The sequence below is a fragment of the Tachyglossus aculeatus genome, chromosome X1, assembly GCF_015852505.1.
Source record: "Tachyglossus aculeatus isolate mTacAcu1 chromosome X1, mTacAcu1.pri, whole genome shotgun sequence".
NCBI classification, from domain to species: Eukaryota; Metazoa; Chordata; class Mammalia; order Monotremata; family Tachyglossidae; genus Tachyglossus; species Tachyglossus aculeatus.
In genome coordinates, this window is record NC_052101.1 from 117,556,767 (window position 1) to 117,568,884 (window position 12,118).

A 12,118-nucleotide genomic window follows, 5' to 3' on the forward strand; every position below is an offset into this window, starting at 1 on the left:
TATCGACTCATTAACTATAACTGACTGGGTATACTATAACCAGCTACTTTCATTCTCTATATCTCAGTCCCCGCCTCCACAGAACAGGGAAAATAGTTACCCTGAAAAAGAGAGGAGACCAAAGAGTGCAAATCCAAGAACTGACGGGCACACAAGGCTCGTGGGACTATGCGAGAATGATACTGATTAACCTAATGGAAATACTGAGGAGTGATAAAAAAAAAAAAGGCATTTTTGTAAAAACAAAGTGCTATTTTCTGAAAAAGCACCTAAACACATAGCTCACTGCCTCCTACCTTACTTCGCTGATTTCTTACTACGACGCAACCCACACTCTCTGCTCCTCTAATGCCAACCTACTCACTGTACCTCAATCTCATCTTGCCCACAGCCTCCCTCTGGCCTGGAAACTCCCTTCCTCTTTGTGTCTGACAGATCATCATCCACCCCACCTTCACAGCCATATGAAAAAAAAAATCACATCTCCTTGAAGAAGCTTTAGCTAAGCACTCGTTTCCCCTACTCCCTCGCACTTGGATTTGCACCCTTTATTCACCCCACCCTCAGCCCCATAGCAGTTGTATACACATCCATGATGTATTTTAATGTGCATCTCTCCCCACCTAGAGTATAAGCTCCTCGTGGGTAGGGATCTTGTCTGCCAACTCTGTTGTACAGTGCTCTGTATACAGTAAGAGCTCAGTAAATACCACTAATTGATTCAAAATTAAGCTGAACATTTATAGACAGGAGAGAGTGAGGCACCTAAAGATTCCTGGGGGGGAGCAGGATGGAAGACAGATTTTTAATCACCCAACCTGCGCAAAACTTGGCCTGCTAGTTCACAGCAGAACTTTTCAGAGAGCTAAGTTATGCTCAATGGGCTGAGGCTTTAATAATCAGTGTTCTGAACAGAGATTCCCACTCCACTGCCACAATTCAAAAACAGTAATAACAATCATAGCATTTAATAAGCACTTGCTAAGTGCTAAGCACTGTAGTAAGGGCTGGGGTAGATACGAGATAATCAGGTCCCACATGGGGCTCACAGCTTAAGTAGGAGGGAGAACAAACTGAATCCCCATTGTGCAGGTGAGGGAACTGAGGCACAGATAAATGAAGTGACTGGCCTAAGTTCGCACAGCAGACAAGTGCTGGAGCTGGGATCAGATTCTTGGTCCCCCCTCTTTCCACTAAACCACGCTGCTTCTGTAACATCAGCAACAACTTTAGAAGAGCACTGCGGATGGCTCATCACAAACCATCACAACTACTGCAAAAACAATCAATCACATTCATTAAGAGCTTACTGAGTGCAGAGCATTGTTCTAAGCACTTGTGAGAGTACAACAGGGTTGGCTGATATGATCCCTGCCCTTGAGACACTTATGATCTCAAGCACATGTCCTGCTGAATGTAGGGAGCTTTACCTTTCCCCTCCCTAAGGCGAATGGCCCAGTGGAAAGAGCCCGGGCTTTGGAGTCAGAGGTCATGGGTTCAAATCCCAGCTCCACCACTTGTCAGTTGTGTGACTTTGGGCAAGTCACTTACCTTCTCTGTGCCTCGGTTCCCTCAGCTGTAAAATGGGGATTAAGATTGCGAGCCCCCCGTGGGACAACCTGATCAACTTGTAACTTCCCCAGCGCTTTGTACGTAGTAAGCACTTAATAAATGCCATCATTATTATTATTATTAAGCGCTTACTCTACGGAGAGTGCAATACAACAGACCCTGCCCACTGCAAGCTTACAAACCAAAAGTGTCCAAAGAATTCTCTCTCTACCGCATTAGCCTAACGTTGAAAGAGCACAGGCTTGAGAGTTAGGGAACTGGAATTCTAATCCCAGCTCCACCACTTGTCTGCCTGGTGACTTTGGGCAAGTCACAACATTTCTGGGCTTGTAACCTTATCTATCAAATGGGGAATACATACCTGTTCTTCCCTCTTCCACTGTGAGCTCTGTGGGAGACACGGGCTGTTTCTGACCTGAACAGCTCAGTGCTTGTCATATACTAAGTGTAACTAGTACCACAATTATTATTACAATCACGCTGTTGAGCAGCATCTCACCAGCAGCACTGTTTTCATAATTGAAGGATAATGTGAAAACTAGCTAGCCTAGCTATCCCACGCAACTTTCTGCTGTGAGTTCCAGCATCAACAGCTTCCAAAGAAACCAGCACACCAGTCAGATTGGAGGGGGTCAGAGAGTGACCTGGCAGAGAGGAAAGGGAGGCAGCGAGTGGGTGGAGACAACTCCCTCCCCTCTTCCCTCCCTGACTGCCATCTTCAACTGTTCACTTTCCAATGGTTTCTTCCCCACTGCTTTTAAACATGTTCCTGCCTCCCTGATTAAAAAAAAAACAAAAAACAAAACAAACCAAAAACCCCACCAAACAAACCAAAAACCCACCACCTCTCCCTTGTGCCCATGGCACTTTCCAGTTACCACCCAGTCTCCCTCCTACCATTCCTTTCCAAATTCCCTGAGTTGTCTGCAACCACTGCCTCCACTTCCTCTATTCCAATTCTCCCTTGACCCCCTCCAATCTAGCTTTCGCCCCCTTCATTCTCCAGAAACTGCCCACTCTAAGGTCACCAATGATCTCCTTCTTGTCAAATCCAACGGCCTCTACTCCATCCTAATCCTCCTTGACCTCTCAAGCTACCTATGACACTGTGGAGCTTCTAGACTGTGAGCCCACTGTTGGGTAGGGACCGTCTCTATATGTTGCCAACTTGTACTTCCCAAGCGCTTAGTACAGTGCTCTGCACACAGTAAGCGCTCAATAAATACGATTGAATGAATGAATGAATGGACCACCCCTATCTCCTTGATACAATAACTAGCCCTGGCTTCACTGATACAGTTCTCTCCTGGTTCTCCTCCTATCTCTCTGGGCACTCTTCAGTCTCCTTCTCTGCCTCCCACCCTCTAACTGCAGGAGTCTCTCAAGGCTCAGTTCTGGGTCCCTTTCTAGTCCCTATCTACACCTACTCCTCTGAACTCATTCGCTCCCACAGCTTCAACTACCATCTCTACACAGATGATGGTACCTGCCCACAAGGATCTTACAGAACAGAGGAGGAGACAGATTAAAATAAATTACAGATCGATATGTACATAAGTGCTACGGGGTTGAGGGAGAAGACTCATCTCTCTCCTTCAACCCATATATTCAAGTCACGAAATACTGTCGATTCTGCCTCCATGATATCTCCAGAATTTGTCCACTCCTTTCCATCCCAACTGCCACCACACTGGTTTAAGCACTTGTCATAGCCTATCTCAACTACTGCCTCAGCTTCCTCGTTGACCTCCCTGCTTCCAGCCTCTCCCTTCCCTACTTCACCCGGATCATTTTTCTATTTAAAAAAAAAAAATCACCTGGTACACACCTCACCACTCCTCAAGCACCTCCAATGGCTGCCCACCCAGCTCCACATCAAGCAGAAAACTCCTCACCACCAGATTCAAGGCACCCAATCAGCTCTCTCCCTCTTACTTATCCTGGCTCCTCTCCAGCTACAACCCAGCCCCACACTTTGCTCGATCTCATCTACCTCACTGATGACAGCTTGTCCAATTCCTCCTTCTGGCCTGGAACCCCCTTCCACTTCATATCTGACAGACCACCACACACCCTACCCTTAAGGCCTTATTAAAATCACATCTCCTCCAAGAGGCCTTGACTAAGCCCTCATTTTCCCAACTCCATCTCCCTTCTGTATTGCCCACGTACCCTTTTAAGCCTGATATTCACCCCTCCCACCACTCATGTACATATCCATAATCTGTTTTCATGTCAGTCTCCCCTTCTAGACTGTAAGCTCCCGGTGAACAGGGAACGTATCTACCAACTCGGTCGTACTCTCCCAAGCAGTGAGTACAGTGCTATGTGCTCCACACCCAATTAAGTGTTCAATAAACACCTCCTCTAATACCGACATACTCAGTGTCCCTCGCTCTCACCCTACCTGTTGTCAACCCCTTCCTCACATTCTACCTTGTACCTGGAACTCCTTCCCCCTACATTTGTTGAACTGTACTCTCCTGGGTGCTTAGTGCTGTGCTCTGCACACAGTAAGCGCTCAATAAATATGACTGAATGAATGAATAGCCGACATACCTGAATTTCCAAATATCTATCTTCAAAGCCCTACTGACATCGTATCTCCTCCAGGAGGCCTTCCTGAACTAAGCTTCCGTCCCCTCCACCCTACTACCTCTCCCATGTACTTAGTCCTACCCCCAAGCACTTAAACATACATATCTTTGTACTCAGCTACTTCCCTTACCTGGAAGGCATTTTAATATCCGTCTCTCCCGTTAGACTGTGGGCAAGGATCGTGTCTAAAGGCTCGGTAAGTGCACGGTAAGTGTTCAATAAATACCACTGATTAAGCGCTTACTACGTACCAAGCACTGTACTAGGCACTGTGGTAGAAAGATAATCAAGACTAAGTGATCACATTTGAGTGCTTGCTGTGTGCAGAACACTGTACAAAGCGCTTGGGAGAGGACAGTACATCAGATTTGGTAGACATGTTCCCTGCCCACAAGTAGTTTACAGCCTAAGGGATTGACACAGGATGGGCACAGTCCCTATCCCACATGGGGCTCATAATCTAAAATGGGAGGCAGGCCAGACCATTTAGTCCCCACTTTAATGGTGAAGAAACAGGCAAAGAGAAGTGACTTGCCCAAGGTCACCCGGCAGACAAGTGGCAGAGGCAGGATTGGTACCCAGATCCTCTGACTCTCAGGTGCGGGCTCTTCCCACCACCATTGATCCATCTGTGGGAGTTCCGGGGGCCTTCCGGGATGCGGGTGCTGGTGCCTAACTGAGCATTTAAGGCTAAAGAGACTCTGGATCTGGGGAAGCAGCGTGGCTCAATAGAAAGAGCCCGGGCTTTGGAGTCAGAGTTCATGGGTTCGAATCCCGGCTCCGCCAATTGTCAGTTGTGTGACTTTTGGGCAAGTCACTTCACTTCTCTGTGCCTCAGTTACCTCATCTGTAAAATGGGGATTAAGATTGTGAGCCTCCCATGGGACAGCCTGATCACCTTGTAACCTTCCCAGCGCTTAGAACAGTGCTTTGCACACAGTAGGTGCTTAATAAATGCCATCATTATTATTATTATCCTCAAAACAACTGTACATTAGAGAGTGCTATTTCTGTTCGTTTGATTTTAAACTGTTGAATTTCTAGCTATTCATTAATTCAATTAGCAACACTATCCAATCTGAATTTATACAGTCATTTCTACTGTAACATATGTTTTCCTAAAATGATTTGGATGAAGCAAGCAGATGGGTGGAAATCCAGTTAACAGTCCTTCCTTATCTCTTCATATGAAACCAATTAGTAGCACTGAAAATACATCATTTACTAGAAACTTATTTTAAGCAGTGCTAATTTTTTTCATTATCATTGCTAATGGCTACAATTGATATATAGAGTGCAACTTCACTCCAGATGAGATTCAAGTAGTAGTAATATTCATTGTGCAATCACTACGTGCAATATACGGTATTAAATGGGTGTGGACACTGTTTCATTCTTGAACTCCACTTCACTTTGTAAGACTTCTCGACTGCTTTTGAATAATCTTCCTCCCTTATTTCCTACCTTTTTTTAATGGTATTTGTTAAGCACTTAACATGTGCCAGGCACTAAACTAAGCACTGGACTTCAATTACCACTGCTACGCAGATGATTCCCAGATCTACCTCTCCAGCCCTGATATATATATTTACATATATATATATATATATATATATATATATCTCCCTCTCCCTCCTCCTTCCCTCCCTCTATCTCTCTTCTCTCTCTCTCCTTGCATTTCCTCCTGCCTTCAAGACAGGATGTCTTGTTACTTGGATGACCTGCTGACACCTCAAACTTAACGTGTCCAAAACAGAACTCCTTATCCCCTGTCCTCCGCCTGGTGTTCCCATCACTGTAGACAGCACCGACATCCTTCCTGTCTCACAAGCCCACAACCTTGGCGTTATCCTCGACTCATCTCTGATTCAGCCTGCCGGTTCAACCTTCACAACATATCACTAAAATCTGCCCTTTCCTCTCTATCCAAACTGCTACCACGTTAATTCAAGCACTTATCCTCTCCAGCCTTGATTACTGTATCAGCTTCCTTGATGATCTCCCTGCCTTCTGTCTCTCCCCACTCCAGTCTCTACTTCACTCTGCTGCTCAAGTCATTTTTCTACAAAAACATTCAGTCCATGTTTCCCCACTGCACAAGAACCTTCAGTGGTGCTCATCCACCTCCGCAATCACCTTGCCCCCTCCTACCTTACTTCACTGCTCTCCTACTACAACCCAGCCCACACACTTCTCTTCTCTAGTGTCAATATACTAACTGTATCTCGATCTCATCGATCTTACTGCCGACCTCTCGCCCAGGCACTACCTCTTCTGGCCTGGAATGCTCTCCCTCTGCATATGGGACAGACAATTACTCTCCCCACCTTCAAAGCCTTATTGAAGGCACATCTCCTAAAAGAGGCCTTCCCTAAATCCCTCATTTCCTCTTCTCTCACTCCTTTCCACATCACCCTTACACTTGGATTTTCTCCCTTTATTCACCTCTCCCTCAACCCCACAGCACTTATGTATATGTCCGTAATTTACTGATTTATATCTGTCTCCCCCTCTAGGCTGGCGAAAGTCTAAACACCATGCCAACCTCGTTCACTTCAAGTTTATCCTTTCCTGCCTTAACTCAGCCCTCTCTTCTGCCAGACAAAACTATTTCTCCTCCCTTATTGACACCCATGCCCATCACCCCCGCCAGCTCTTCCGTACATTCAACTCCCTTCTCAGGCCCCCGGTTCCTCCCCCTCCTCCTTCCCTCACCCCCAACGATCTGGCCTCCTACTTCATTAACAAAATTAAATCCATCAGGTCCGACCTCCCCAAAGTCTCTTCCCCCCTTTCTCCAACCCCCCGGCTCTCAACATTCTCTGCTACTCTCCCATCCTTCCCAGTGGTATCCTCAGAGGAACTCTCCTCCCTCCTCTCAAGTGCTACTCCGGCCACCTGTGCTTCTGACCCCATTCCCTCTCATCTTATGAAATCTCTCGCTCCATCCCTTCTCCCCTCCTTAACTTCCATCTTCAACCGCTCACTCTCCACTGGTTCCTTCCCCTCTGCCTTCAAACATGCCCATGTCTCTCCCATCCTAAAAAAACCCTCTCTTGACCCCACCTCACCTTCTAGTTATCGTCCCATATCCCTCCTACCATTCCTTTCCAAACTCCTTGAACGAGTTGTCTACACGCGCTGCCTAGAATTCCTCAACAACAACTCTCTCCTCGACCCCCTCCAGTCTGGCTTCCGTCCCCTTCATTCCACGGAAACTGCGCTCTCAAAGGTCACCAATGACCTCCTGCTTGCCAAATCCAACGGCTCATACTCTGTCCTAATCCTCCTCGACCTCTCAGCTGCCTTTGACACTGTGGACCACCCCCTTCTCCTCAACACGTTATCTGACCTTGGCTTCACAGACTCCGTCCTCTCCTGGTTCTCCTCTTATCTCTCCGGTCGTTCTTTCTCAGTCTCTTTTGCAGGCTCCTCCTCCCCCTCCCATCCTCTTACTGTGGGAGTTCCCCAAGGTTCAGTGCTTGGTCCCCTTCTGTTCTCAATCTACACTCACTCCCTTGGTGACCTCATTCGCTCCCACGGCTTCAACTATCACCTCTACGCTGATGACACCCAGATCTACATCTCTGCCCCTGCTCTCTCCCCCTCCCTCCAGGCTCGCATCTCCTCCTGCCTTCAGGACATCTCCATCTGGATGTCCGCCCGCCACCTAAAGCTCAACATGTCCAAGACTGAGCTCCTTGTCTTCCCTCCCAAACCTTGTCCTCTCCCTGACTTTCCCATCTCTGTTGACGGCACTACCATCCTTCCCGTCTCACAAGCCCGCAACCTTGGTGTCATCCTCGACTCCGCTCTCTCATTCACCCCTCACATCCAAGCCGTCACCAAAACCTGCCGGTCTCAGCTCCGCAACATTGCCAAGATCCGCCCTTTCCTCTCCATCCAAACCGCTACCCTGCTAATTCAAGCTCTCATCCTATCCCGTCTGGACTACTGCACTAGCCTTCTCTCTGATCTCCCATCCTCGTGTCTCTCTCCACTTCAATCCATACTTCATGCTGCTGCCCGGATTATCTTTGTCCAGAAACGCTCTGGACATATCACTCCCCTCCTCAAAAACCTCCAATGGCTACCGATCAATCTGCGCATTAGGCAGAAACTCCTCACCCTGGGCTTCAAGGCTCTCCATCACCTCGCCCCCTCCTACCTCACCTCCCTTCTCTCCTTCTACTGCCCAGCCCGCACCCTCCGCTCCTCCACCACTAATCTCCTCACTGTACCTCGCTCTCGCCTGTCCCGCCATCGACCCCCGGCCCACGTCATCCCCCGGGCCTGGAATGCCCTCCCTCTGCCCATCCGCCAAGCTAGCTCTCTTCCTCCCTTCAAGGCCCTGCTGAGAGCTCACCTCCTCCAGGAGGCCTTCCCAGATTGAGCCCCTTCTTTCCTCTCCCCCTCGTCCCCCTCTCCATCCCCCCGCCTTACCGCCTTCCCCTCCCCACAGCACCTGTATATATGTATATATGGTTGTACATATTTATTACTCTGTTTATTTATTTATTTATTTATTTTACTTGTACATTTCTATCCTACTTATTTTATTTTGTTGGTATGTTTGGTTCTGTTCTCTGTCTCCCCCTTTTAGACTGTGAGCCCACTATCGGGTAGGGACTGTCTCTATGTGATGCCAATTTGTACTTCCCAAGCGCTTAGTACAGTGCTCTGCACATAGTAAGCGCTCAATAAATACGATTGATTGATTGATTGATAGGCTGTGAGCTCGTTGTGGGCAGGGAATGTGTCTACCAACTCTGCTATTCTGTACTCTCCCAAGCGCTTAGTACAGGACTCTGCACATAGTAAGCACTCCATAAGTGTGATTGATAGATACAAGCTAATCAGGTTGAACCCAGTCCTGGTTTTACATGGGGCTCAGAGTCTTAATACCCATTTTACATATAAAGTAACTGAGGCACAAAGAAGTTAAGTAAATTGTCCCAGGTCACATAGTTGACAAGTGGCAGAGCTGGGATTAGAACCCAGGTCCTTGTGACTCCCAAGACCCCATGGTCTTTCCAGTAGGCCAGGCTGCTTCCCTACTGAAACAATTGTTGGCTCAATTTTGGGATAACACAGGCATCTGTAGAACTGCAAATCCCACACTTGACTCTCCAGGTGCAAGTCACAACTTCTTTCTGCCTCAGTTACCTCATCTGTAAAATGGGGATTAAGACCATGAGCCCTGTGTTGGACACGGACTGTGTCCAACCTGTTTAGGTCATACCTACCCCAGCGCTTAGTACAGTGCTTGGCACGTGGTAAGCACTTAAACACCATAAAATGCTCAATACTATTGATGATGGTTGGGCAACGACAGCCCCAGATTTTACAGTTTCCCCACATAACACCACTCAGACACGATGGATTTTTCAGGGGAGTCTTTAGCAAAGAATGACCAGCGAGGAAGGGAGATTCGATCCATACCCACATGTCTCAGAGTGGGAACTACAAGAGGGTAGGACCCGAACACGTCTTCTTGACTTATCCCAATACATGAAGTCCTCGCATTAGGCCAGATAAATAATAATAATAATAGCATGCTAAGCACTTACTATGTGCCCAGCACTGTTCTAAGCGCTGGGGGTATACAAGGTAATCAGATTGTGCGCCCCACGTGGGGCGCACAGTGTCACTCCCCATTTTACAGCTGAGGTAACAGGCACAGAGAAGTAAAGTGACTTGCCCAAGTCACACAGCTGACAAGTGGCAGGGCTGGGATTAAAACCCATGACCTCTGACCGCCAAGCCCGTGCTCTTTCCACTGAGCCCTACTGAGAGCTCACCTCCTCCAGGAGGCCTTCCCAGACTGAGCCCCTTCCTTCCTCTCCCTCTCATCCCCCTCTCCATCCCCACCTTACCTCCTTCCCTTCCCCACAGCACCTGTATATATGTTTGTACATATTTATTACTCTATTTATTTACCTTACTTGTACATATCTATTCTATTTATTTTATTTTGTCAGTATGTTTGGTTTTGTTCTCTGTCTCCCCCTTTTAGACTGTGAGCCCACTGTTGGGTAGGGACTGTCTCTATATATTGCCAACTTGGACTTCCCAAGCGCTTAGTACAGTGCTCTGCACATAGTAAGTGCTCAATAAATACGATTGACGATGATGATGATTTTATTTTGTCAGTATGTTTGGTTTTGTTCTCTGTCTCCCCCTTTTAGACTGTGAGCCCACTGCTGGGTAGGGACCGCCTCTATATGTTGCCAACTTGGACTTCCCAAGCGCTTAGTCCAGTGCTCTGCACACAGCAAGCGCTCAATAAATACAATTGATGATGATGATGATGATGAGCCATGCTGCTCCAACTACTCAACACTCCAGAAGGTTTTAAATAACGATCCCAGCAAAACCCGATATTAGGGCAGCTAAACCAACCGCCTCCAAATCAGCAGGAAAGGTAAAAGGGTGATTTAAAAAAAAAAAATAGGGATACGAGGAAAAAAGAGTAAAAGCAGAGAAGCAGCGTGGCTCAGTGGAAAGAGCCCGGGCTTTGGAGTCAGAGGTCATGGGTTCGAATCCCGGCTCCACCACAAGTCTCCTGTGTGACCTTGGGCAAGTCACAACTTCTCTGAGCCTCAGTTACCTCATCTGGAAAATGGGGATGAAGACTGTGAGCCCCCCCATGGGACAACCTCATTACCTTGTTTCCCCTCCCCAGCGCTTGGAACAGTGCTTTGCACAAAGTAAGCGCTTAACAAATATTATTATTATTATCATTATTATTATTAAAAGTCCGGGCTCCGGATGCGTCCGGCTGACACCGCCCCCCTCCTGCGGGTTCCAGGCGCCCCCTACCGGCCGAAGGAGGAGATCGGTGAACCTCGGAAGCCCCAAACCCCATTTTACCAGTCGCCCTGAACAAGCACGGGATTGCAAAGAGGGTCTCAACTCCTCCACCCTCATCCCGCTCCAGGGCAGATGAGCATGCAACGCCTTGGACTTTAAGGGGTGGGAGAAGAGAGGCTCGGGTGGCGGGAAGGTTAGGCTTTCTCTGAAACATAAAGAACCCCCCACTCGCCAGGCACGGGATGAAAGGGGTGGGACAGGTCCCTGGGATACTGCAGTGGGAAGGGCCGGGACCCGGGACCTAGACGGGAGGGTGATACTGACTCCTCCGATGGGGGAGGGGCGCTAGGCGGCCGCCATTTTGTGGCGTCTTCAAGAAAGAGAAGCCCTCCATTTGCACAAGCGGCGCGTTGGGGTGGAGCGGGGGGGTGTAAAGGGGCCGTAAAAGAACGGGGCGGGGAGCACGACGGGGACTCCGCAGGGCCCCAACCGTCCTGGGCCTCCCGCTCTACGGACACACCGGGAGGCGGTCCCCGCTGGCCCACTGGCCGCGACACCCAGCCCGGCTCCCCAAGCGCCGCCCACCAATCCACATCCGCGCCTCGAGGAGTGACATTGACTCCAACCAATCAGCTGGCCCCTCCCGGCCGCCCAACTCCCGCCTTCCCGCGGCGGCGGTTTGGGCCGGACACCTCCTCCTCCCTCCTTCCTCCCCCGGGCTAAAAAAAAAAAAGGCAAGCGGCGCCGCTGTCCTGGGCCAGGGGCTGAGGGGGCTCAGCCTCAACCGACGCCTAGGCTGCGACTCACCTCCGTAACTGGGGTCCATCTCTTCTTAACTCCCAGCCGAGCTGCCCCTCTCCACAGCCGCCAGGTCTGCGCATGTCACGGTCGCCCCCCCCCTTACGCACAACGTGCGTACGGCGAAACGCAACGCCATTGGCTGTCTCGGCCTTCGGCCCGCCTTACGGAATCGGCCGTTGACCCCGGCGAGATTGCCGCCTCGCGCCTCAGTCGTCGTCCCGCCCGGTGGCAGTCAATCAATCAGTCGTATTTATTGAGCGCTTACTGTGTGCAGAGCACTGTACTAAGCGCTTGGGAAGTACAAGTTGGCAACATATAGAGACGGTCCCTACCC

At 49.1% G+C, this 12,118-nt stretch overlaps 1 protein-coding gene across 1 annotated transcript in view; it reads right to left on the bottom strand.

Annotated features, from left to right (window-relative positions):
* Positions 1–11,853, bottom strand: part of AKAP8 (A-kinase anchoring protein 8) — a 46,911-nt gene extending 35,058 nt beyond the window's left edge. The window contains exon 1 of the mRNA XM_038772014.1: positions 11,791–11,853. Within this exon, the coding sequence (XP_038627942.1) occupies positions 11,791–11,809 (19 nt within the window). The 5' untranslated portion in view covers positions 11,810–11,853. The remainder of the gene's footprint in view (positions 1–11,790) is intronic.
* Between the last annotated feature and the right edge of the window lie 265 nt (positions 11,854–12,118).